This window comes from Pristis pectinata, chromosome 4, assembly GCF_009764475.1.
Source record: "Pristis pectinata isolate sPriPec2 chromosome 4, sPriPec2.1.pri, whole genome shotgun sequence".
Classification (NCBI taxonomy): Eukaryota; Metazoa; Chordata; class Chondrichthyes; order Rhinopristiformes; family Pristidae; genus Pristis; species Pristis pectinata.
Window position 1 is genome coordinate 22,602,443 of NC_067408.1, and position 23,933 is coordinate 22,626,375.

General features: G+C 43.2%; 1 protein-coding gene across 3 annotated transcripts in view; it reads left to right on the forward strand.

Annotated features, from left to right (window-relative positions):
* The window catches only part of LOC127569229 (solute carrier family 22 member 5-like), a 69,148-nt gene that overhangs the window by 17,578 nt on the left and 27,637 nt on the right, over nucleotides 1–23,933 (forward strand). For all 3 annotated transcript variants that reach the window (XM_052013658.1, XM_052013660.1, XM_052013659.1), the window contains exons 3-4: nucleotides 3,826–3,980; nucleotides 8,647–8,818. In XM_052013658.1, the coding sequence (XP_051869618.1) occupies nucleotides 3,826–3,980; nucleotides 8,647–8,818 (327 nt within the window). The remainder of the gene's footprint in view (nucleotides 1–3,825; nucleotides 3,981–8,646; nucleotides 8,819–23,933) is intronic.

Below are 23,933 nucleotides of genomic sequence, written 5' to 3' on the forward strand. Positions count from 1 at the left end.
GGTGGTTAAGAGGCTTTTAGATAGGCCCACGAATATGTAGAGGATGGGCAACACAGGCAGCATGGATGAGTTGGGCTGAAGGGCCTGTTTCCATGCTATAAGACTCTATGGCTAAAGTCTTCCAGCTCCGCATTGGTCACGTGCAGGGAGAAGGGATTAGTTTGGTTAGGTATCATTAGCTTAATTAGTTCAGCATAACATCATGGGCCAAAGGGCCTGTCCCTGAGTTGTACTGTCCGTAACATTTTTAAATAGAATGCAGTAAACCTAACAACAGAAGGTTAATTTTGGACTGGGGAATAAAGGTGGAAGAAATATCAGTGAGGGAAGGTTTTGGTGGCAGCAAGCCTAACTCAGTTACATTTAACAAAGGTGAGGGAAAGCGCAAACGCAGACCAAAAACATAAGATTTCAATTAGAGTAATTTTACTAGACTGAGAAATGTTTTAGCAAATGTTGACCAGAAACAGCTCTATGAAAGTATTCAGTGATAGAGTGGGAGATATCCAAGGAGAAGATAGTGAGAGTTCAGAGCAAATATATTCCCACAGTATAAATAAAGCTGGAGATTCCAAATCTACAAACTGCTGGAAGTGGAGAAATATTCAGGCTTGGGTGAGGCAGTAATGAATGCTTATGCTAGGTACTAAGGTTCTGTAATGCTGAAACCCTAAATAGGTGTACAAAGTGCAGACTATCCATGAATATCCACCATCATGAAGTGCTTTAAGAGGCTGATCATGGCACACATCAATTCCAGCTTTCCAGACAACCTCAACCCACTGCAATTCCCCTACTGCCGTAACAGGTCTACAGCAGACGCCATCTCCCTGGCCCTACACTCATCTGGAGCATCTGGACAGTAAAGACACCTATGTTAGACTATTGTTTATTGCTACAGCTCTGTCTTCAATAGTATAATTCCAAGCAAACTCATCACCAAACTCTGAGACCTAGGACTCAACACCTCCATCTGTAACTGGATCCTTGACTTTCTGACCAACAGACCACAATCAGTGAGGATAGGCAGCAATACCTCCAGCACGATTACTCTCAACACTGGTGCCCCACTAGGCTGTGTCCTCAGCCCTCTACTCTACTCCCTATACACTCAGGACTGTGTGGCCAGATGCTGCTCTAACTCCAAGTTTGCAGGTGATACCACTGTAGTGGGCTGTATCTCAAATAATGATGAGTCAGAGTACAGGAAAAAGATAGAGAGCTTAGTGACATGTTGTCATGACAACAACCTTTCCCTCAATGTCAGCAAAACAAAAGAGCTGGTCATTGACTTCAGGAAAGGGGCAATGTACATGCACCTGTCTACATCAACGGTGCTGAGGTCAAGAGGTTTGAGAGCTTCAAGTTCCTAGGAGTGGACATCACCAATAGCCTGTCTTGGTCCAACCACGTCGATGCCATGGCCAAGAAAGCTCACCAGCACCTCTTTCTCAGGAGGCTAAAGACATTTGACAGGTTTCTTTTGATACTCACCAACTTTTATCGATGCACCATAGAAACTATCCTATCTGGATGCATCGTGGCTTGGTATGGCAGCTGCTCTGCCCAGGGCCACAAGAAACTGCAGAGAGTTGTGGACACAGCCACCATGTCATGGAAACCACCTCCCTTCCATGGACTCTGTCTATACCTCTCCCTGCCTTGGTGAAGCAGCCAGCATAATCAAAGACCCCACCCACCCGGGTCATTTTCTCTTCTCTCCTCTCCCATCAGGCAGAAGATACAGGAGCCTGAGGGCACATACCATCAGGCTCAAGGACAGCTTCTATCCCACTGTGATAAGACTATTGAACGGTTCCCTTATATGTTGAGATAGACTCCTGACCTCACAATCTACCTTGTTGTGACCTTTCACCTTATTGTCTATCTGCAATGCACTTCCCTGTAGCTGTGACACTTTACTCTGTACTCTGTTATTGTTTATTTACCTGTACTACCTCAATGCACTTTGTACTAACTCGATGTATGTGCACTGTGTAATGAATTGATCTGTACGAATGGCATGCAAGACAAGTTTTTCACTGTACCTCGGTGCAAGTGACAATAATAAACCAATACCAATATAACATGGGCAAGTAAAATCAAAGAAAGCCCAAAGATTTTTCATTTTATAAATACAAAAGAAGAAAAAGGAAACTAGAGTAGGGCCTGTTGGAAATCAAAATGTGGCCTATGTGGAGCTGGAAGACTTTAGTCATAGAGTCTTACAGCATGGAAACAGGCCCTTCGGCCCAACTCGTCCATGCCGCCTGTGTTGCCCAGCGAGCTAATTCCATCTGCCTGCATTTGACCCATGGCCCTTTAAATCTCTCCTATCCATGTATTTGTCTAGATGGCTTTTAAACATTGCTAACGAGCCTGCCTCAGCCACTATTTCTGGCAGTTCATTCCAAATGTACACCAACCTTTGCGTGAAAAAGCTGCCCCTGATGTCCCTTTTTAAATCTCTTGCTTCTGATCTTAAACCTATGTCCTCTTGTTTCTAGCACCTCCTCCCTGGGAAAAAGACTATGTGCTTTCACCCTCATGATCTTGTATACCTCCATCAAGTCACCCCTCAATCTCCTACATTCCAGGGAATAAAGTCCTAGTCTACACAACCTCTCCTTGCAACTCAAGTCTCCAAGTCCAGGCAATATCCTGGTGAATCTTTTCTGCACTCTTTCTACTTTAATAACGTCCTTCCCATTTAGCGCAGGATTTACATGAACACTTTGCCTATGGCTTTGCAGAAGACAATGGTGGGCAGGGGCTTATGGAAAAGGGAAGAGTGTGAAATATTAGATACAATAAGTGCTGAGAGAGTAAAAGAAATTAAGATTTTAAAAATAGACAAATATATTAGTACAAGACAGGATACAGAAGAGATTTACAGGGATTAAAATAAAAACTTTAGATGCTGGAAATTGGAAATAAAACCAGAAAATATTAGAACTGCTTAGCAGGTAAGGAAGCATCTTTGGAGAGAGAAACAGAATCATTGACCTGAAATGTTATCACACTTTCTGATGAAGCGTCATCAACCTGAAACATTAACTCTTTTTATATTTCCACTGATGTGGTCTGAACTGTTGATTATTTCCAGCATTCGCCATTTTTTGTTATTTCTGACTTACAGAAATGTTACCAAAATTGGAAAAATTTACTTATGAGGAAATATGGGCTAGGTTGGAATTACTTTCTTTAGGACAGAGGATGCTGAAGGCATATTTAATTGTGGTATATAAAGTTTTGAATTACTTTGGATGAGTGGAAATCATCTGGTGCACCATAAGGAATTAGTAGTGAGGCAACATAGTTTTAAGGGAATGAGTGTTTAGTGAGCTTGAGAGGCAGTATGAACCTCCCTCCCTAAAGAGATAATTGGAGCACAACCCATCATCATGCACTAAAAGATATCAGGACTAGCAGATAGACGTATCATAGACCATTGGACTACAATGAGTTTGAAGTCAAGTTAGTCTTTCATCTGTTGAGGACGTGATAGGTTGAATGACCCCCTTCAATATTTTTTGATTCTGTGATTTACAACAAGTCATCTCCGAGGTATGACTGGCACTGTGCATAACTAGGTCCCAACTTAATTTCTGGTACATCCTTGCTGAATTCCTGCTTTTGCATGGTGACTGGATTATAGACTCTTAAGTTCCCATGCAGTTTTTTTTATTCGTCAAAGTGGATAAATCTTTGTTTAGGACGTTTCTGTTAAGTAACTGAGAGAATAAATCTATGACATGTGTATTAGTCACAGGCACGAGAGTTTGTATATGCATAGCTGAATCTTCATTTGTTCTTGCTTTGTAGGTTTGGGAGAAAGATAATTCTATTTGGAACGATGGCTGTACAGTGTGTATTCAGCATTCTTCAAGTGTTCTCTCCGAACTGGGAAGTATTCTGCCTTCTTAATTTCCTTGTAGGTCTGGGGCAAATATCAAACTACGTAGCTGCTTTTGTTCTTGGTATGTACCTGCGACATTCAATGCCCTTATTAACCCTTCAATACCATGGATGATTCTGTCACTCTCAGTAATGCATTAAGTTCTGGTCAGTAGACCAGAAGACTGGTAGAACACCCATGGATTTTTGAAATCTCATTCTTCTTCTAATTCCTTCTCTGTGGGGAAAAATGTCTCAAAAATCTGGAAACATTTCAGGTGGCTTGAGTAATTCAGTTTGACCAATCAACCAGACAGCTTCTGAATTGCAGAACATTTCCAGTACAGCAAAACAAAACACCCATAAACATCCCAGGCTTTACATTTATGGACCTGAAATCCTTGGCCCTTCTGGTGTAAATACTGTGTGGCTGGCAGGGATGCTGTGTAAGGACAGTAAGGAGTAGTAAGCATTAAGGTTGCAGAGCAAGAGTAGGAATGGCCTTAAATAGCTTATTTTTAGCTTAGCATGGTCATCAGGGATGGAATCCTGTGCCATTTGATTCTATATTTTTCCATGAGACACAGTTGTTTGGCTGGTGCTAGAGTGAGGAATAATGGAAAGGAAGGGAAAAAATCCGGTTCTTGTGATCTATGTTGAATTTGCTGACATAAGAAAAAAGGAAAGTGGTCCTGCTGACAGCTAGGAGCTCATTTCAAAAGCAGTTAAATTGCAGTGGTTTCCATATTATTACCTGATGCATGTGCTAGTGGAAAGGGGCAAAGAGATCCAAGAGGAAGGAGCATTTTTATTTAATTTGACACTAGACTCAATAGTGGGAGAGGAGAAAAATATGCTGCTGGAACAGGTTGCTTCTGAACCATGTCAAGGAAGGATAAATAGGATGGTAAAAAGGGCTTTAATTACCAATAATTAGGAGAGAGGTCAGTCAGAAACAATTATTAATGATGCATGCAAAGAAATAAGAATTTGGTACATCAATAGGAAAAGTTTAGAGAGATATGGGCCAAATGTGGGCAAATGGGACTAACTTAGATGGGCATCTTGGTCAAAATAGACAAGTTGGGCTGTAGGGCCTATTCTCATGCTGTATTGCTCAATGAATCTAATAAGGCAGAGCCTAGGTCATAAAAGACATTGAGGGATGGGCAGTAAATGCTGATCTTGCTAGTAATGCTTGTGTTCTGTTAGTAAATGGTGATAGAGATAGGTGAAGGAAATTCTTGTATAATTACAACAGGGGTGAGAAATAAGAAATGCCTTAATTAGTGTGAAAATGACAGTATCGAGCCAGAGGTCAGGTCAGGATCCCCTGCCCGTACTAAGAAAGTAACCAAAGCTATAATATGTTGTAAACAGATGCCTAGAAGGTACCTGTAAGCTTTTTTATCTTAAAGGCCAGGTAGGTGGAATTAGAGCATATGGAATTGAAGGCAACTTACTGGCCTGGTTAACAAACTGGTTGGGCAGAAGAAGAGAAACTTTAGGGATAATGGGTAAATATTACACTCGTGGAGTCCCACTTGGCACTTAACTGGACCATAAGCATTCACAATTTTATTACATTTCACAATTAGTTATTATATTTAGCAAAGGCATTAAAAACAATTAGCTAATTATCCTAAGATACCAGTGACACAAAGATTAGTGGCACAGTAAGTAATGTAGACAAAAACATTAAATTACGAAGAACCATGGATGTACTTACAGTGTGGGCTGAAAGTGGAAGATGCATTTAATTGAGACCATCCATTTTGAACCAAAGTATAGATCTGAGTATTTATAAATGATGATAATCAAAGAAGAATGAAATTCCAAAGTATTCTGGGATCCATGTACACAGATCATTAAAGTCTAGTACTTATGTACTGAAATAACTTTTTGTCCACTACAATATAAAGGAGAAGTTTTTCTATCATACACGAAGCTCTGAATTGAGCACACCTGAAGTATTGTGTAATGCTGTCGCACCTTCATTCCAGAAAGTATGCAAGTAATGGAGTCTCATCAGAATTTTATCAGAACTCCCAAGGATTAAATTACAAGGAGAGATTGCGTAAGCTAAATTTGTAGACCCTGGAAATTAAAATGATAATTTGACTGAGATTTTTAGGATCTTATAAGGCAGTTTGAAACTCCTAGTGCTAGGAGGAACCAAGAGCAAATGGACATAACTTTAAAATCAGAGTTAGGCCCTTAGGAGAAAATTAGGAAGTACCTTTTCTTACAAAATGTATTGGAAGTGTGAAACTTTTTCCCATAAAATGTAGTAGATGTAAAATTAATTAATAATTTAAAATCAGGTGATTGATATACTTAACAAGCTAAAATGTATTAATGTGGATGGATGAAGTTTGGCTGCAAATTGGCCCATGATCTCATTAAATGATAGAACAGGTTGGAGGAACTGCTGCACTAATGTTTCTGTGCTCCTATGTGTTTTAATTCTCTGTGGGACTGATGTTTGTTTTCATTGTACGTGACCAAAATTCTGTGTGTGAAAATTAAGCACAACCCACTGCAGTTTAACAATCAGAAGCGATGAATTCTGCACTCCCACTACCATCACAGTGAAATTAACCAATGTCTATCCTGCTGATCAACACATTCCTAGCATTCCTCAACAATACAAAAAAGAACTTAAGGATGTAGTTCTTGTACCAAACATTTTCAATTTTATGTCTTTCTCTTGTGAGATCATTCTTAGTTTACAATTGTTCAAAATATTTATATTCCACAAAAGTAGGTAATTTTGAACTAGTTCCCTCTTATTGCTCCTTAGTTAATCCTCTTCATGCATCAGTTATCCTTATGATTGGTTGGTGTGGAATTAATTTCAAGTGTTACTGTGGCAGGCGCGGTAGTGTAGCAGTTAGCGCGACGCTATTACAGCGCCAGCGACCCAGGTTCAATTTCCGCCGCTGTCTGTAAGGAGTTTGTACGTTCTCCCCATGTCTGCGTGGGTTTCCTCCAGGTGCTCCGATTTCCTCCCACATTCCAAAGGCGTACAGGTTAGGAAGTTGTGGGCATGCTATGTTGGCGACGGAAGAGTGGCGACACTTGTGGGCTGCCTCCAGAACATTCCACGCAAAGATGCATTTCACTGTGTGTGACTAATAAAGATCTTGTCTTATTTTAGTGATCCTGCATTTCACACCAGAAGTGCACTCTTCAGTTATATGAACTGTTAAGTATCTCGCAGATTTGCTCCATCAGCATCATCCTCCCATCCTAAATTGCATAGGTCAGTGCCTAGGGCGATTGATTTGAATCTCCAAGGGTGCTTCAACATTATCACCAGCCAGAATGCCAGGATGGTAACCATATTGCATTGATGGAATAAAAGAGGATCAACAAGAAAACATGCTTTCTTCATTGTCTGCTTCGAATAGGGTAGATCTCTCTGGAACCCATGACCTTTTCCTATTAAAACTTTATGACATTTTTAAAGTCCTTAGTAAGACCTATGTTAGTTTGCTTTATTTTGGTAAGTCTTGGGTACTTGAAAAGATGCAATTTCCATGGGAGACCAGGAGATCCTCCAGTTATACTTCCTTGTCATGGTAGGACATATAACCATCCCCACAACCAGCTTCCTAGAACTTCATTGTTCTCTACAAATGGATTTGAATCATACAGACACACAGCTTCCATTGTCATCTCCTGTAGCCCAAGAATTTCAGAACGAAGTGTAAAAATAGGATCCCTGGTTTCTCCTGAATGACCCAATCAGATGTTACAATTGACCTTTGCTCTTCTCTCCAAATGTTAGGGGAAAAATATCAGCAAGCATTCTATAACCATAAAATTGGCCACATAGTGCTCACGTGCTCCATTTTCTGGTGTAACTGCACAACCATGTTAACAAAATGATTGTTGAGAAGCACTTGTGGCACATAATACTGACTGGAAATGTTCCAAATGCAATAGTGGGAAAGAACAAAATGTCATTGCCTCTTGTTTGCAGGTGACCCTTTTCTTTCTCCATGCTTCTTCATTTGCCACAGACAATACTGGCACAATCCAGCAACATGAGCAAGTAGGCAGTGGCCCTCAGATTAAATTAAAAAAGAAGATTCCAGCAATGAAAATCACAGCTTTTGTATGAATAGGGTTGATACTCCTCAATAGTGATTGGAAGTATATATAATGTAGGCAGATATAATTAATGAGAAATAATTTAAAAATGGGGAAAAATCAGTATGAAGTAATGATCCATTTGTTCTCTGGCTGGATAGAAAAGGCAAAGTTACTGGGGTTAGCCAAATTACATGATTGAGAAGGTCAGAAGACCAGAGGGAAACACAGCAGGCCGGTCTTTTGCTTGACTGTTCTTGCATTTGTATATCTAGGGATATCTAGAGAAATCAATGTTTATTGCCCATTATTTTCTTTCTAAATTTTACTCTATTTTTTTTTGCTTTTCAAATGTATTCCACTTCTTACAGTCCTTTCTATCAATTGCCTTTATCCTTTGTTTTCAATCTCCTCCTCAGTCACAGACCTTTGGCTGGTACCTAAGGTGGATTGAAATGACAGCTAAGCATGAAAGGTCCTTTTACATAGCTTGGTTTGTAGATTCCATTAAACAAGAATTCAAATTAATTGCCTGTTTAAAACAAAAGTTGAAGGCTATTTTTTAACTGAACACCAAACGAAAGTTAATTCAATATAAAAATAAAATAAAATGAGGGTATAATTTATAATTACTATTCTTTTTTCTTGCAGGATCAGAAATTCTTGGAAAATCCATTCGGGTTATATACTGTACATTGGGAGTGTGCATTTCTTATGCTATTGGCTACATGTTGCTCCCTTTGTTTGCATACTTTATAAGAAGTTGGCGGATGTTGCTTTTGGCTCTTTCTCTCTCCGGCCTGATATACATTCCGTTGTGGTGGTATGTAGGAACTTGTGCCTTAACCACTTAATGATTAGATGTGAACTTGTATTCTTGGTGTCTTCTATCACAGATTGCAACCAAATTAAAGAAGATGAGTGTACCCATTAGGTAAATTTAGGGATTAGAATTTATATTTCTAATGTATTAACAAGGTCTAGTAACCTCTTCCTTGTTTATAATATTAGCATGAGGTATTCGCTGCTGTTCAGTGGCAGTAACTTTCACCTTCACCACCAGGTAGAAATGATTGTTGTACCACTTTCACCAGACTAAATTTAATCAGTTAAAAGTATTTTGGGTCCTATTTAAAAAAAAGATAGTGGACAGTATTACCATAATGAGTTGCAATCCTTGGACCTGCAATAAAATCAGAATTGTAATCCATTCAGTGCATTGGCTTTGAAGATAGATTCTACCATTTTCAGGCTTACTGGTCTATAATTTTTGTGCCTTTTTTCTCTTTCTGAATATTGGGGATACATTTGTCAACCTCCAATAAGTAGCAACTGCTACAGAGTCTAACTGATTTTGAAGATCATGACCAATTCATCTACTTTCGTCAGGGCCATTCTCTATAATATTCTGGGATTTAGATTATCAGGCCCTGAGGATTTGTTGGCTTTTGTTCCCTAGCACTGTTTCTATACTAATATGATTTACTTACGTCCCTCTTTCTCTCTAAACACTTGGTTCTCTAACATATCTGGGAGATTATTTGTGTTCTTCTTTGTGAAGTCAAAACCAAAGTAATGTTTAGTTGTCTTGCCATGTCTTTGTTCCCAATTATAAATTTCCCCCATTTCTGATTTGCACTTTTAATTCATGTACAATGCCCTTACATCTGTCTTATGAACATTATAACCCCCTTAGCCTTTTTATTTGCATTGTGGCCCTGTTTCCCTCTCACCCTTATTTTCTCTTCCATTAATGCCTTCCTTTTCTATTTGTCATTTTTCTTCTTGTTTCTCCCTCCTCCATTTCCCTGCTCTAGTCCCTTTCATCCTGTCGTTCTGGTTTATGCAGGTCGCGTAGCAGTTAGCATAACGCTATTACAGCGCCAGTGACTGGCTTCAATTCTGGCTGCTGTTTGTAAGCAGATTGTACGTTTCTCCCCATGTCTGCGTGGGTTTCCTCTGGGTGCTCTGGTTTCCTCCCATATACCAAAGACGTATGGGTTAGGAAATTGTGGGCATGCTATGTTGGCGCTGGAAGTGTGGCAACTCTTGCAGGCTGCCCCCAGAACACTCTACGTAAAAGATATATTTCACTGTGTGTTTCAATGTACATGTGACTAATAAAGATATCTATATATCCATCCATCCATCCATCCATCCCCTCCCAGAAAGCCTTAACAAATACTGTCCTGGTCCGTCCCAGGTGAAACCTGTCCAATATGTGCTGGTTCCTTCTGTCCCAGTCCCATTATCCCAGAAATCTGAATCCCTTCCCCCTACATCATTTCTCTAAGCACATATTCATCCGATATATCTTCCTGCTTCTACTTTTGTTAGCAAGTTGCACTGGGAATAATCCTGAAATTACTACCTTGGGGACCTATTTTCAATTTAATGTCCTAACTCCTTGTATACAGTTTGTCGGACCTCAAGCTGTATATGTCAATGTCAATATCAATATATTGATCAATGTCATTGGTATAGTTATGTGCCACAACTATCACAGGCAAGTCATACCTCACAACTTCACAGTTTCTTTTGTTTAGATTCATGACTTCTGGTTTCGGATTGAATTACTTCAAATTCCATTTTAATGAAGCATTCTATCATGTTATGACCACTCTTCTAGGTGTTTAGTCTGAGAAGTCACATTCTCAAATTTGGGATAAGGAGAAATTTCTTTCACTTAGAGGAAGGTGAACCTGTGAATTTACTACCATGAAGGACTGTGGAGGCCAAGTTGATGAATATTTTTAAGAAGGAGATAAGTTTCTGAATGCAAAATTCTTCAGGGGTGGGGAGAGTATGGCAATGTGGCACTGAGATAGATTTTATATTATGAGCGTAAATCATGCCTTAGTTGTATATTTAGTTCTGCAATATGTTCCACATTGGAATTTTACGAAGGTATCGGTGGGTTCACATAACACTATTCCTAGAAATTAGACTGTCAATAAATTAGGCACTTGGAAACTGAGCAGCAGAGGTATATGAAAACTCATGCCTCTGGCAAAAATAGATCAGTAGTTGTAGCACCAGGGAACATTTTAAACAGCTGTGATCACTTCCTCTAGTTCATCATTTTGTATTTGGTAATTTCAAATGATTGCTCAGCTGAAATGTTATTTTTCTGAATTAATATACATTTTGCCAAATCCAACAAAACAACTTCATTTACAAAGTAACTCAGAGGTATTGAAACATCCACTACTCTCAACGAAAGTATTATTAAACAAAAATCCTTGTGTTAAAATTAAAAAAGGAAAGAATTTTAAATTATCCTTTATGCTGTTGATTGTATTCCCTGAGATTTCAAATGATATAAGCTTCCAAAATCTTATTAATTTTAATTTGATGGTAGAATCTTCAAATTGTGTGTATATTGAAAGCATGGATGAGAAGTAACTAAGTATGGAAGATGAGTCACTTCAGTGTCATTGTCAAGTGACACCACAGCTCACGTTGTGGTAATGGTTAAAGCCCTTGGCAAGGTTGAGAGAAAATTTTCCAACCCTGACACCCAAATGACAAAAGTTTTAACTTGGCTGGCTGAATTTATGATTTTGTTTATTCTTTCTATCTCAGTAAACAGATGGCAAATTCTTGTCAGTAAACTTACAAACTGGTATTTTAGACGTGGGAGCTACGAACTGAGATTTTCTCCTTCTGCAGCTATCTTTATCACAGAGCAGAAATTCCTGCTATCCCAGTGCTCCAACATTGATGCCAGTAAATCTCATGATAGACTGGCTAATTTTATTACTTCTGGCTGAATTTTTGTCCCTGCCGCTGAACTGTTGGAGATGGGGGCTGGCAAAATAGGTTGGGAAAGTAAGAGGAAAATTTCTGCAGCAGCATAATTCTGGCATCCAGTAGCAAATTTTGTAAGGGCTGAAAACCCACTGGATGGAAAAAGGAGCCTGGCCTTTTCCATATCATCCAAGGTAAGAGTTTATTGATCTGCAGAAAACTGGGGTCCCCCTTATGTCCGATGGCCTTGAGTGATCCCCGAAACAACAGTTCCTTTTATTGAGTAAAAATGGAAATGCTAAAAACACTCCGCAGGTCAGGCAGCTCAAAAGAGAAAGCAATTCAACATTTCAGGTCAAAGGCCTATATTAGAATGAGGAAAGTGAGCAAATAAGTTAGTTTTAATTTACAGGAAGAGTTGAGAAGGGATGGATGCGACACAAAGGGATAGGGTGAAAACAAAGTAGTCCAGGTGTTCCCAAAATTTATGGAGACATCTGGCTAATAGATTAATGAAGGCAGATCTGATACAAACATGAAAAATGTGTTGCCTGAAATTGTTGAATTGAGTCCTTAAGGTTGTAACTCCCTTTACATAGGAGAGAGCAAACACAAATTGAATGACTGCTTTGCAAAGCACCTTTATTCATGGGGTTGGCGGGGGGGTGGTGGTGTGGTGGGGTGGCATGGGAATCCTGAGCTTCTGGTTGCCTGCTATTTTACTTCTCCATCCCTTTTACCACCCTGATGTATTGTAGGGTCAGAGACAGGAGCAGTCACCAGTCATCTCTTGTTGATTAATCATTGTGACAGGGGAATTGAGTGCTGGGTCTGAAAGTATAGATACACTCAGGTACCCTTCTTTCTATTTAAAACTATGTAGGTATTAGAGCTGTAGTTGATTGGGCAAATGCATTGAAAAGTATGACAGTGGATGGGCAATAGTTAGCACTTAAATAAATAATGCCTGAGATGGAAAAGAATACATTCTTTTAAAGCACAAAAATGAAACTTGATTTGTGGCTGACATAAGACATAGGAGCAGAATTAGGCCATTTGGCCTTCGAGTCTGCTCCTCCTTTCAATCATGGCTGATTTATTTTTTCCTCTCAACCCCATTCTCCTGCCTTCTCCCTGTAACCTCTGATGCCCTTACTAATCAAGAACCTATCAACCTCCACTTTAAATATACCCAATGACTTGGCCTCCACAGTCATCTGTGGCAATGAATTCGACAGATTCACCACCCTCTTGCTAAAGAAATTCCTCCACATCTGTTCTAATGGGTCGTCCTTCTATTCTGAGACTGTGCCCTCTGGTCCTAAACTCACCCACTACTGGAAACATCCTCCCCACATCCACTCTATCCAGGCCTTTCAATATTCTGTAGGTTTCAATGAGATCCCCCCCCTCATCCTTCTAAACTCCAGCGAGTACAGGCCCAGAGCCATCAAATGCTCCTCGCACATTAATCCTTTCATTCCCAGGATCATTCTTGTAAACCTCCTCTGGACCCTCTCCAATGCCAGCACATCCTTTCTTAGATATGTGGCCCCAAACTGCTCACAATACTCTAAATGTGGTCCGAACAATGCCTTCTAAAGCCTCAGCATTACATCCTTGCTTTCATATTCTAGTTCTCTCGAAATGAATGTTAACATTGCATTTGCCTTCCTTACTACTGACTCAATCTGCAAGTTAACCTTTAGGGAATCCTGTACTTGGACTCCCTAGTCCCTTTGTTAACATTGCATTTGCCTTCCTTACTACTGACTCAATCTGCAAGTTAACCTTTAGGGAATCCTGTACTTGGACTCCCTAGTCCCTTTGCTTCTCCAATTTCTGAATTCGCTCTCCATTTAGAAAATAGTCTACACCTTTATTCCTTCTACCAAAGTGCATGACCATACACTTCCCTTATGCTGTATTCTACTTGCCACTTCTTTGCCCATTTTCCCAAACTGTCCAAGTCCTTCTGCAGACTCCCTGCTTCCTCAACACTACCTGCACCTCTACTTATCTTTGTATCATCCGCAAACTTGGCCACAAAGCCGTCAATTCCGTCATCCAGTTCATTAACGTAAAAGGTGAAAAGTAGTGGACCTAACATTGACCTCTGTGGAACACCACTATTCACTGGCAGCCAACCAGAAAAGGCCCCTTTATTCCCACTCTTTGCCTTCTGCCAGTCAGCCAATCTTCTATCCATGCTAGTACCTTTCCTGTAATACCATGGGCTCCTATTTTGTTTAGCAGCCTCATGTGCGGCACCTTGTCAAAGGCCATCTGAAAATCCAAGTAAACAACATCCACTGACTCTCCTTTGTCTATCCTGCTTGTTACTTCCTTAAAGAATTCCAACAGATCTGTCAGGCAAGGTCTCCCTTAAAGGAAACCATGGTGACTTCAGCCTATTTTATCTTGAGGTTCCAAGTACCCCAAAACCTCATCCTCAATAATGGACTCTAACATTTTACCAACCACTGAAGTCAGGCTAACTGGCCTATAATTTCCTGTCTTTTGCCTCCCTTCCTTCTTAAAGAGTGGAGTGATACTTGTGATTTTCCAGTCCTCCGGAACTATTCCTGACTCTAGTGATTCTTGTAAGATCACTACTAGTGCCTCCACAATCTCTTCAGCTACCTCTTTCAGAACCCTGGGGTGTAGTCCATAAGGACCAGGTGACTTATCTACCTTCAGACCTCTCAGTTACCCAAATACCTTCTCTGTAGTAATAGCGACTGCACTCATTTCTGCCCCCTGACTCTCTCGAATTTCTGGCGTGTTGCTGGTGTCTTCCGCAGTGAAAACTGATGCAAAATACTTATTCAGTTTGTCCGCCATTTCTTTATTCCCCATTGCTACCTCTCCGGCATAATTTTCCAGCGGTCCGATGTCCACTCTTGCCTCTCTTTTACTTTTTATATATCTGAAAAAACTCTTTTGTAGCGGTTGCTACCGCAAAATAAAACAAGACGCTAGTCGGAGGATTGTCAAACAAGAAGTGGTTTATTTTCCCGCCTTGCGCGGGCCCTTTAAGGGAGACTGTTCCCGCCCAAAGCAACCAGCAATGACGTAAGTCCTACGTCATCAAGACTTTCCCGCGCGCGGGTTCTCCCTGTCGCTCGTGAAAGACGAGGCCCGCCGCTATCTTGGGCCTCGTCGCTCCGACGCCGCGCGACCCGACTGCCGAGCCGGTTCGTCCGACTAAACGGTGAGTCGCCACACAACCGCCCCCCAGAACCGGCGATACAGTCCCCAAGGTCCGTGGGCTGTGCCAGCTGCCGCTTAGGGGGCCGGCCTCTGCATCGCGGCATTGCAACCTCGACAGGTTGTTGCAGATCCAAATGGGCCGGTTTGAGGCGGTCCGCCGTGAAAACCTGTTCCCTGCCTCCAATGTCCAAAATAAAAGTGGATCCATTATTCCGTATGACTCGGAACGGTCCCTCATATGGTCGTTGCAATGGCGCCTGAGGTGTGCCCCTGCAAACGAAAACAAACTTACAGTCCCGTAGTTCCTTGGGCTGGCAGGATGGGGCTTGACCGTGCCATGAGGTGGGAATCGGGGCCAAGTTGCCAAGCTTCTTGCGCAGTCTTTGTAGGACTGCTGGGGGTTGTTCCCCTTGGTCCCGAAGGGCAGGTATGAAATCCCCGGGGACAACTAGGGGCGCCCCGTACACAAGCCCAGCTGACGAAGTGCGGAGGTCTTCTTTGGGGGCAGTGCGTATGCCGAGCAGGACCCAAGGCAGCTCGTCAACCCAGTTAGGACCCTTCAGGCGGGCCATCAAGGCTGATTTCAGATGGCGGTGAAAACATTCCACCAACCCGTTTGATTGAGGATGGTAGGCCGTGGTGATGTGCAGCTGCGTCCCTAGCAGGTTCGCTAATGCAGCCCAGAGACTGGAAATGAATTGGGTGCCTCTGTCTGAAGTGATGTGGGCCGGAACACCAAAACGTGAGACCCAAGTTGTGAGCAGCGCCCGGGCGCAGGAATCAGTTGTGATGTCAGTCAGGGGGGTTGCCTCAGGCCACCTCGTGAACCGGTCCACGATGGTAAGGAGGTACCGGGCTCCTCTTGAAACCGGCAGAGGGTCCACGAGGTCGACGTGTATGTGGTCGAACCTCCTACGGGTAGGCTCAAACTGCTGTGGTGGGACCTTGGTGTGTCGCTGGATTTTTGACGTCTGGCAGTGCGGACAAGTCCTGGCCCACTCACTGACCTGTTTGCGCAGGCCATGCCAGACAAACTTGCTGACGACCAGTCGGACGGTAGATCTGATGGACGGGTGCGCCAGCCCATGTACCGAGTCAAAAACGCGTCTCCGCCAGGCTGCAGGGACTATAGGGCAGGGCTGACCAGTCGCAACGTCGCAAAGTAGGGTCCGCTGACCTGGACCAACCAAGAAATCTCGGAGCTGCAGACCCGAGACTGCAGTTCTGTAGCTGGGCAGTTCGTCGTCGGCTTGCTGTGCGTCAGCTAGGGCCGTGTAGTCGACACCCAAGGATAGGTTGTGGATGGTTGGTCTGAAAGTGCATCAGCAACGACATTATCCTTTCTGGAGACATGTTGGATGTCAGTTGTGAATTTGGAAATGTAGGATAAATGTCTCTGCTGACGAGCTGACCAGGGATCGGAGACTTGGAGAAGGCAAAGGACAGAGGCTTATGATCGGTGAAAGCGGTGAAAGGCCTGCTTCTAGAAAGTATTGGAAATGCCGGACCGCCAGATACAGTGCTAGAAGTTCCCGATCAAAAGCGCTGTACTTCAGTTCGGGCGGTGGAAGGTGCTTGCTGAAAAATGCCAAGGGTTGCCAGCGGCCTTCGAGTAGCTGTTCCAGTACCCCACCCACCGCGGTGTTGGACGCGTTCTACCGTGAGGGCAGTCGGGGCGTCAGTCCTAGGGTGTACAAGCATCGTGGGTCTGCCAGGGCGTCTTTGGCCTTAACGAAAGCAGCCGCAGCCTCGTCAGTCCAGGTGATGTCCTTGCCCTTACCAGCCAGCAGCGAGAACAGAGGGCACATGATACGGGCTGCTGCAGGGATGAACCGATGGTAAAAGTTGACCATCCAAGGAATTCCTGTAGGCCTTTGACTGTGTCGGGGCGGGCAAAATGGCGGATAGCGTCCACCTTGGCGGGTAGGGGTGTTGCCCCGTTGCTGGTGATTTTGTGGCCGAGGAAATCGATAGAGTCAAGTCCGAATTGGCACTTGGAGGGGTTGATCGTGAAGCCGAAATCGCAGAGGCGGGAATACAGCTGGCGGAGGTGGGAAAGGTGTTCCTGGCGGTTACGGCTGGCGATCAGTATGTCGTCCAAGTAAATGAACACGAAGTCCAGGTCTCGGCCTACTGCGTCCATCAGCCGCTGGAAGGTCTGCGCGGCGTTCTTAAGGCCGAATGGCATCCGAAGGAATTCGAACAGGCCGAATGCGGTGATAATCGCAGTCTTGGGGACGTCATCCGGATGGACCGGGATTTGGTGGTATCCCCGAACGAGGTCCACTTTGGAAAAGATGCAGGCCCCGTGTAAGTTCGCTGCGAAGTCCTGGATGTGAGGGATGGGATAGCGGTCCGGGGTGGTAGTGTCATTCAGCCTGCGATAGTCGCTGCAGGGCCTCCACCCTCCGGTGGCTTTGGGGACCATGTGCAGGGGGGAGGCCCAGGGGCTGTCTGACCTGCGAACAATCCCCAGCTCCTCCATGTGACGGAACTCTTCCTTTGCCAGGCGGAGCTTGTCTGGAGGTAATCGTCGTGCTCGGGCATGAAGGGGTGGCCCTGTAGTAATGATGTGGTGTCGTACCCCGTGTTTGGGACTAGAATTCGTAAACGAAGGTGCCAAAATTGATGGGAATTCGGCTAGGAGCTTGGCGAAATCGTCGCCAGAAAGGGAAATGGAGTCCAGGCGCGGGGCTGGTGTGCTGATTTCTCCCAGGGGATAGGTCTGGAAGGTGCTAGAATGGACTAACCGCTTCCCTCGCAGGTCGACTAACAGGTTGTGGGCCCGAAGGAAATCAGCTCCTAGGAGTGGTCGGGCGACCGTGGCAAGGGTGAAGGTCCAGGTAAAACGGCTGCCGCCGACTTGTAATTGAAGTGTACGGGTGCCGAAAGACCGTATCGTTGTACCGTTGGCGGCATTGAGTAGAGGACCGGGTGGCCTGTTACGAGTGTCGCGGCTGGTCGGGGGCAAAATACTGACCTCCGCTCCAGTATCAACGAGGAAACGCTGTCCAGGTTTCTTGTCCTGAACGAATAGGAGGCTCTGTCGGCGGCCAGCCGCCGTAGCCATCAGTGGCGGCTGGCCCTGGCGTTTCCCTGAAACTTGCAGGGTGGGCGGCATCAACGGGCTTCCGCACCCCACCTCTGATGGTAGAAGCACAGCTGGTCACTCGTGTCATTGTCTGCGTTCCTGGGGTGTGGTTGTTCGGTTGCTGGGGCCGGGCGAGGCGGGCGTTGGGCTCGCGGCCTGGTGATTTGACTGACGGACGAGCTGCTCTCGCGCTTGGCCCTCCACAGGACATCAGCCCGGGCGGCCACCTCACGGGGGTTGCTGAAGTCGGCATCAGCTAACAACAGGTGGATGTCATCGGGAGCTGTTCGAGGAAGGCCTGTTCGAACATAAGGCATGGCTTGTGTCCCTCGGCCAATGCCAGCATCTCATTCATTAGGGCGGATGGGGATCTGTCCCCCAGGCCGTCCAGATGAAGCAGGTGGGCAGCGCGCTCACGACGGGAGAGGCCGAAGGTCCGAATCAAAAGGTCTTTGAAAGCCGGGTTACTTATCTTCTCCGGAGGCGACTGGATGAAGTCCCCAACCTGGGCAGCTGTCTCTTGGTCCAGAGAGCTAACCACATGGTAGTACTTCGTGGAGTCGGAGGTGATCTGCCGAAGGTGGAATTGTGCTTTGGCCTGGTCAAACCAGACGCTGCGCCGAAGTGACCAAAAGGTGGGCAGCTTGAGGGCCACTGCGTTGGCTGCTGTGCTGTCGGCCATTGCGCGGGTCCAAAGTCTGTTTGGACCGTCGGGGTCACCAATGTAGCGGTTGCTACCGCGAAATAAAACAAGACGCTAGTCGGAGGATTGTCGAACAAGAAGTGGTTTATTTTCCCGCCTTGCGCGGGCCCTTTAAGGGAGACTGTTCCCGCCCAAAGCAACCGGCAATGACGTAAGTACTATGTCATCAAGACTTTCCCGCGCGCGGGTTCTCCCCGTCACTCAGGAAAGACGAGGCCCGCCGCCATCTTGGGCCTCGTCGCTCCGACGCCCGCGCGACCCGACTGCCGAGCCGGTTTGCCCGACTAAACGGTGAGTCGCCACACTTTTATATTATTGGCTAGCACAACACAACAAACAAAACAAACAACCACACAAACAAACAAGCAGTTTGCTGACAAGAAAAATTAAAGATCATATTAAATCAAAGGAAGAGGATTATAAAGTTGCCAGAAATAGCAGTAGCTGTGAGGACTGACCAGCATGACCAGCATTAGAAGGGCAAATTGTATGTTAGCCTATGTAATGAAAGAGTTTGATTAAAGGGGCAAGGAAGCCTGATTTAATTGTATTGACCCTGGTGAGACCGCAGCTGAAGCATTGTGTACAGTTTTGGTCTCCTTATGGCAGAAAGGGAGTTGAGTGAACTTCACTAGTTCCAGAGATGAGGAGAAGTTGAGGAGACTGGAACTGTGTTCTCGTGAGTTTAGATGAAAGAGAGTTTGTCATTGAAACTTTAGCATTCTTAAAATGTTTGACAGGCTGGATGTAGAGAGAATATTTCCCTCGACTGAGGAATCTAAGTCTGGAGGCACAGTTTGAGAAGAAGGGTAGGACGTTTAGGACTGTGATGCAGAAAAATTTCTTCCCTCAGAGGGTGGTGAACCCATGGAATTCTCCACTCTAGGGATCTATCATGGCTCAGTTGTTGTATTCATTCAAAATAAGATTGATGAATTTCTGGATATCAAGGTTAGCACCATTGGCTGGATGGTTTACTCCTGCTCCTACTTCTTATGTTCTTATGCTAACATCCCCACAAAACCCTTAGCACAAAGAAAGAAGCCAACCATGACTTGATCATAGAGACAGTCTAGTCCATGGTTGGCTTCAGTGGTGCAAATAATAGCTCAGGTATGAATAGGTCCTTCAGCTTATGCATGACCAGGTCTTCAATTTTCCGTAAGGATATGGTCTTGTACTCAAGGCCCAAGCTGTTACTCCACCATGTACTCGTATTCCAATCTTGCAGACGTGAATTCAAGCATGTTGCACATCAGCCTATGTCTCTCCAAACATGAGCTTTCCAATTGATTTCATTGCTATTAATTAATAATCATTAATTTTTCATTAAGCATCTCTGCTATTGTAGCCAGCATTTAATTCTGCATACCTTTGAATTGTTCAAGAAAATTATTTGATATGGTCATTCCAATTGCAGCTCCCATGGAAGAGGGTCTGATGAAAACAACAGCCCTGTTCCTTATTTTGATCTTGCCTTCTTTCGTTATTTTTCCTCATTGTTTTCCTGTCCTTTCCCTCTCTCTTTTCTCTGAATTCTGTACCTATTACCTTTCATCCCAACTCTTTATGAGCCTTCACAGCTCACACAAACTCCTTTGAACCATTGCAAATGCCGAGAGTCTGACCCTGTGGCAAATTATGTGTTAGAAGTATTTTCCAGGGCTTTTTGATGCCCAGCTCTTGGTGGTTTCCTTACCCTAAGCTAATGCATATTCAATATGAACAGATATTGTCAGTAGAGTAAATTTAGTTTCATATAACTTTTAAAAACATTTTTATATAAACAATAGTTTAGCAAGTTTGTATTGGATCCTCCAAGCTAAAACAGCTCCAAAACAACCTCGTGTTCTCTACCACTTCTTCACTCAGCCTCCACAGCTTCTGTATTACTTATTATGATGTGGTTTTTCCATCCAGCCCTGAAAATTTCTGCTACCATTAGTAACACATCTGATACAATTTCTTTGAGCTTCCTCAGTTTCCACTTTAAAATGCTTCACATTTTTCAGTATTGTTATTCCTATCAGACCACTCTTTGCCCTGCATTCATGAAAGTGCTTGACCTGCTTGAATATTTCAAAGCAGCACTTCCTCACCAAGCAGCCTCTTGCTCTTTGGCATCCTCCAGAGGCGCTGTTCCAGGATCAGCCTGGACTGCAAAAATAATGCCTGGCAATTTTATTCCAGTGTTGAACAACCATTCTTTCCAGTTCATTTTCAAAACAATATAAAATGCTCTTTAGTTACCAAAAACAGATTATCCATTCAGCTGCCTGTCCAGTTTCCCTCTTCTGTGCTCACCAAATCTTTGCTAGTATCTCCCTAAGTGAGAACATACATCACTGTTTAGTTTTTCATCCATCCTCTTCATTTTCCCCTCCCCAAACACTGGAACTTGCTCCACACCATTTCCCATGATTTCATTATCACTAAATTGCTGAGTACTCATATTCCCCTTCCTGACCACTCTGTCAAGTAATGTTTAAAAATGATTTTTTTTTACATTCGATGTTACTATCATTACTTCCACTCTCAAATAAGCTAGTCTAGACTTCTCTGTTTCTGCAAATTACAATACCACCTGGTCTCTAATCCTCTTCTGCAAAGCCTTTGAATATGATACCATTTTCTGAGTAAACATCGTTTGCCCATGATTCACTATTTGAATCTATCCAATCAAGTTTGAGTCCTGATCATAACTAAAGTCATGAATGACATTATCTGTTGGCAACTCGTGTTGCCTGATGAATAAGAATGCCCTTCCTTGATTCCCCTCTATCCTGTCCTCATCAACAAATCTTCAAGCTGCACCTGCACCTCAAATTCACCCTTTTCTACTTGAACTGCTCCTTGGTGATCATAATATATTTAGAATATATGACTTCAATACAGATTGAAGTTATATATTCTAAATATATGATGATGTCAATTAGCCACACCTTCCATCAATTTTTATGCTTCAAAATTGATCATAACTGCAATTCCTCCCCACTGAGAAGCTTCTTGTCAGTATTAATTTATACTAGAAGATTAGCCAGGTGTTGCTGAGAATGTGTTAGAATGATGTGTAAGAGCAACTTTCTTGCCTACCTACAAGGAATTCTCTCTTTCTTCAAGTTATTACTGAACTTCTGTAATATACTTGTTCATTGATAAATCAGGGTCAGTAAATTGCCAAATGGAGACACAATTTAAATTGTGACAGTGGGCTGACACTTCATTTGTGTAACGTTTTAAAAGATTAGAGTATTGTTGGGCTGAGTAGGTAGGTATGGAGACAGCTTGTGAATTGTTCCAGTTGAAAATGCATCCAAGTGTCACCCTGCTCGGCGTAAGATGTTTGATTATGTCTTCTGGCACTCATTGTTAGTGCATGAAGGGAAACCAGGAATATAATACAAATAAATAAATGGAGCTGTTACATGATCAGTTGCTAGCTGTAGTTGATGAAGGGCAGCACGGTAGTGTAGCAGTTAGCATAACGCTATTACAGTGCCAGCAACCTGGGTTCAATTCCTGCTGCTGTCTGTAGGAGTTTGTACTTTCTCCCCGTGTCTGCGTGGGTTTCCTCCGGGTGTTCTGGTTTTCTCCCACATTCCAAAGACATACGGGTTAGGAGCCGTGGGCATGCTATGTTGGCGCCAGAAGAGTGACGACACTTGTGGGCTGACCCCCCCCCCCCCCCAGCACATTCTCAGTAACACAAGAAGACACATTTCACTGTGTGTTTTGATGTACGTGTGACTAATAAATAAATATCCTATCTACCTACAACAAATGCATAAAGTTCTTCCATTACAGAATTAACCAGCTTGGTTACAAGTTAATTCTTCGGCAGTCTAAAACTCAGAAACCGTGTGGGAGGGGCAGCAAAATTGAATTGACAGTTATTCATGGGATGCAATTCTGTAAACAGCTAGTGTGCTTGAAACTATTCTTACACCTTTTCTCCACTCATTACTGGATGTTATTGAAAGGTCAGTAAAAGCTGTGACAAAACAGGACAGAGAGCAGGCATCCCAATTTTCCATTGTAACACTGTTTTCTGTAGTGCTTTCATGGAACAGGGACATAAGATTATCCAGGTCCAGGAATCATTAAGGTATTGTATGAAATGTTAATAGGAGGTGGATGAGGACTAATTCAATGCCAGGAGAGAAGTAAGTGGGACATGGATGCAGGAGCAATGCAAGCTTAATGTGTTTTTACACATACTCAAGGTCAGTGAAGGCATTAACAAATCCCATCTCCCAACAACTGCATCACCAGCCTTGCACACTGCTCTGTGTAGCAGCCCATCCTCAGTCACTTATCAACAACATACACTGGAGCAGAAGAATTAGGCACAGGAATAGATCACCCGACACTTCAAGTCTGCTCGATTCACCAAGGCTGGTGATCTTTTGTCTCAGACTAATTTTCCAGCACTATCCCCATATTGTGTGATTCCCTTACTATCTAGAACCTAATGACTGACTCCCCATCATTACCCTTCGAGGTAGAGAATTTCAAAGATTCATCTTCTTTTGAGTAAATTATTTTCTCTTTTTGTTCCAAATGGCCTTGCCTTATTCCAAGATTGTGGCCCCTCATTCTAGACAACTCAGCCGGGGAAATATCCTCCTGAATCAAGCCCTGTAAGAATTTTACATGAGATTCATTCTTCCAAGTTCTAGACAATACAGGCATAGTCTACTCAGTCTCTCCTTTTTTTTAAAAAAAAGACAACAAACTATCTTCTGTAGTAAGATGTAAAGTTTTGAGGGGAAGTTTTAAAACAAAGAAAGCCAGTACTCTTCCCTTCTCAGAATCAGTCTAGTGAATATTTACTGCACTCTCTCCATGACAAGTGTATCCTTTTTTTTAAACTAAAGAGACCAAAATTGTACACAATACTCCAGGTGCTCTCTCACCAAGGCCTTATACAACTGCAGTAAGACATATTTGCTCCTGTACTCAAATCTTCTCATAATAAGAGCCAACACATTATTTGCCTTCCTGATTGCCTGCTGCACCTGCAGGATAGCTTTCTGTGATTTTATATATAAAGACATTGGGTTCCTTTGAACATCAAAACTTTTCAGTCTGTTACTATTTTTTAAAAAAGTACTTTGTTTTGCTGTTTTATGCATAAAAAGTGGAGGCCCTCACATTTGTTCCATGTTGTATTCTATATCC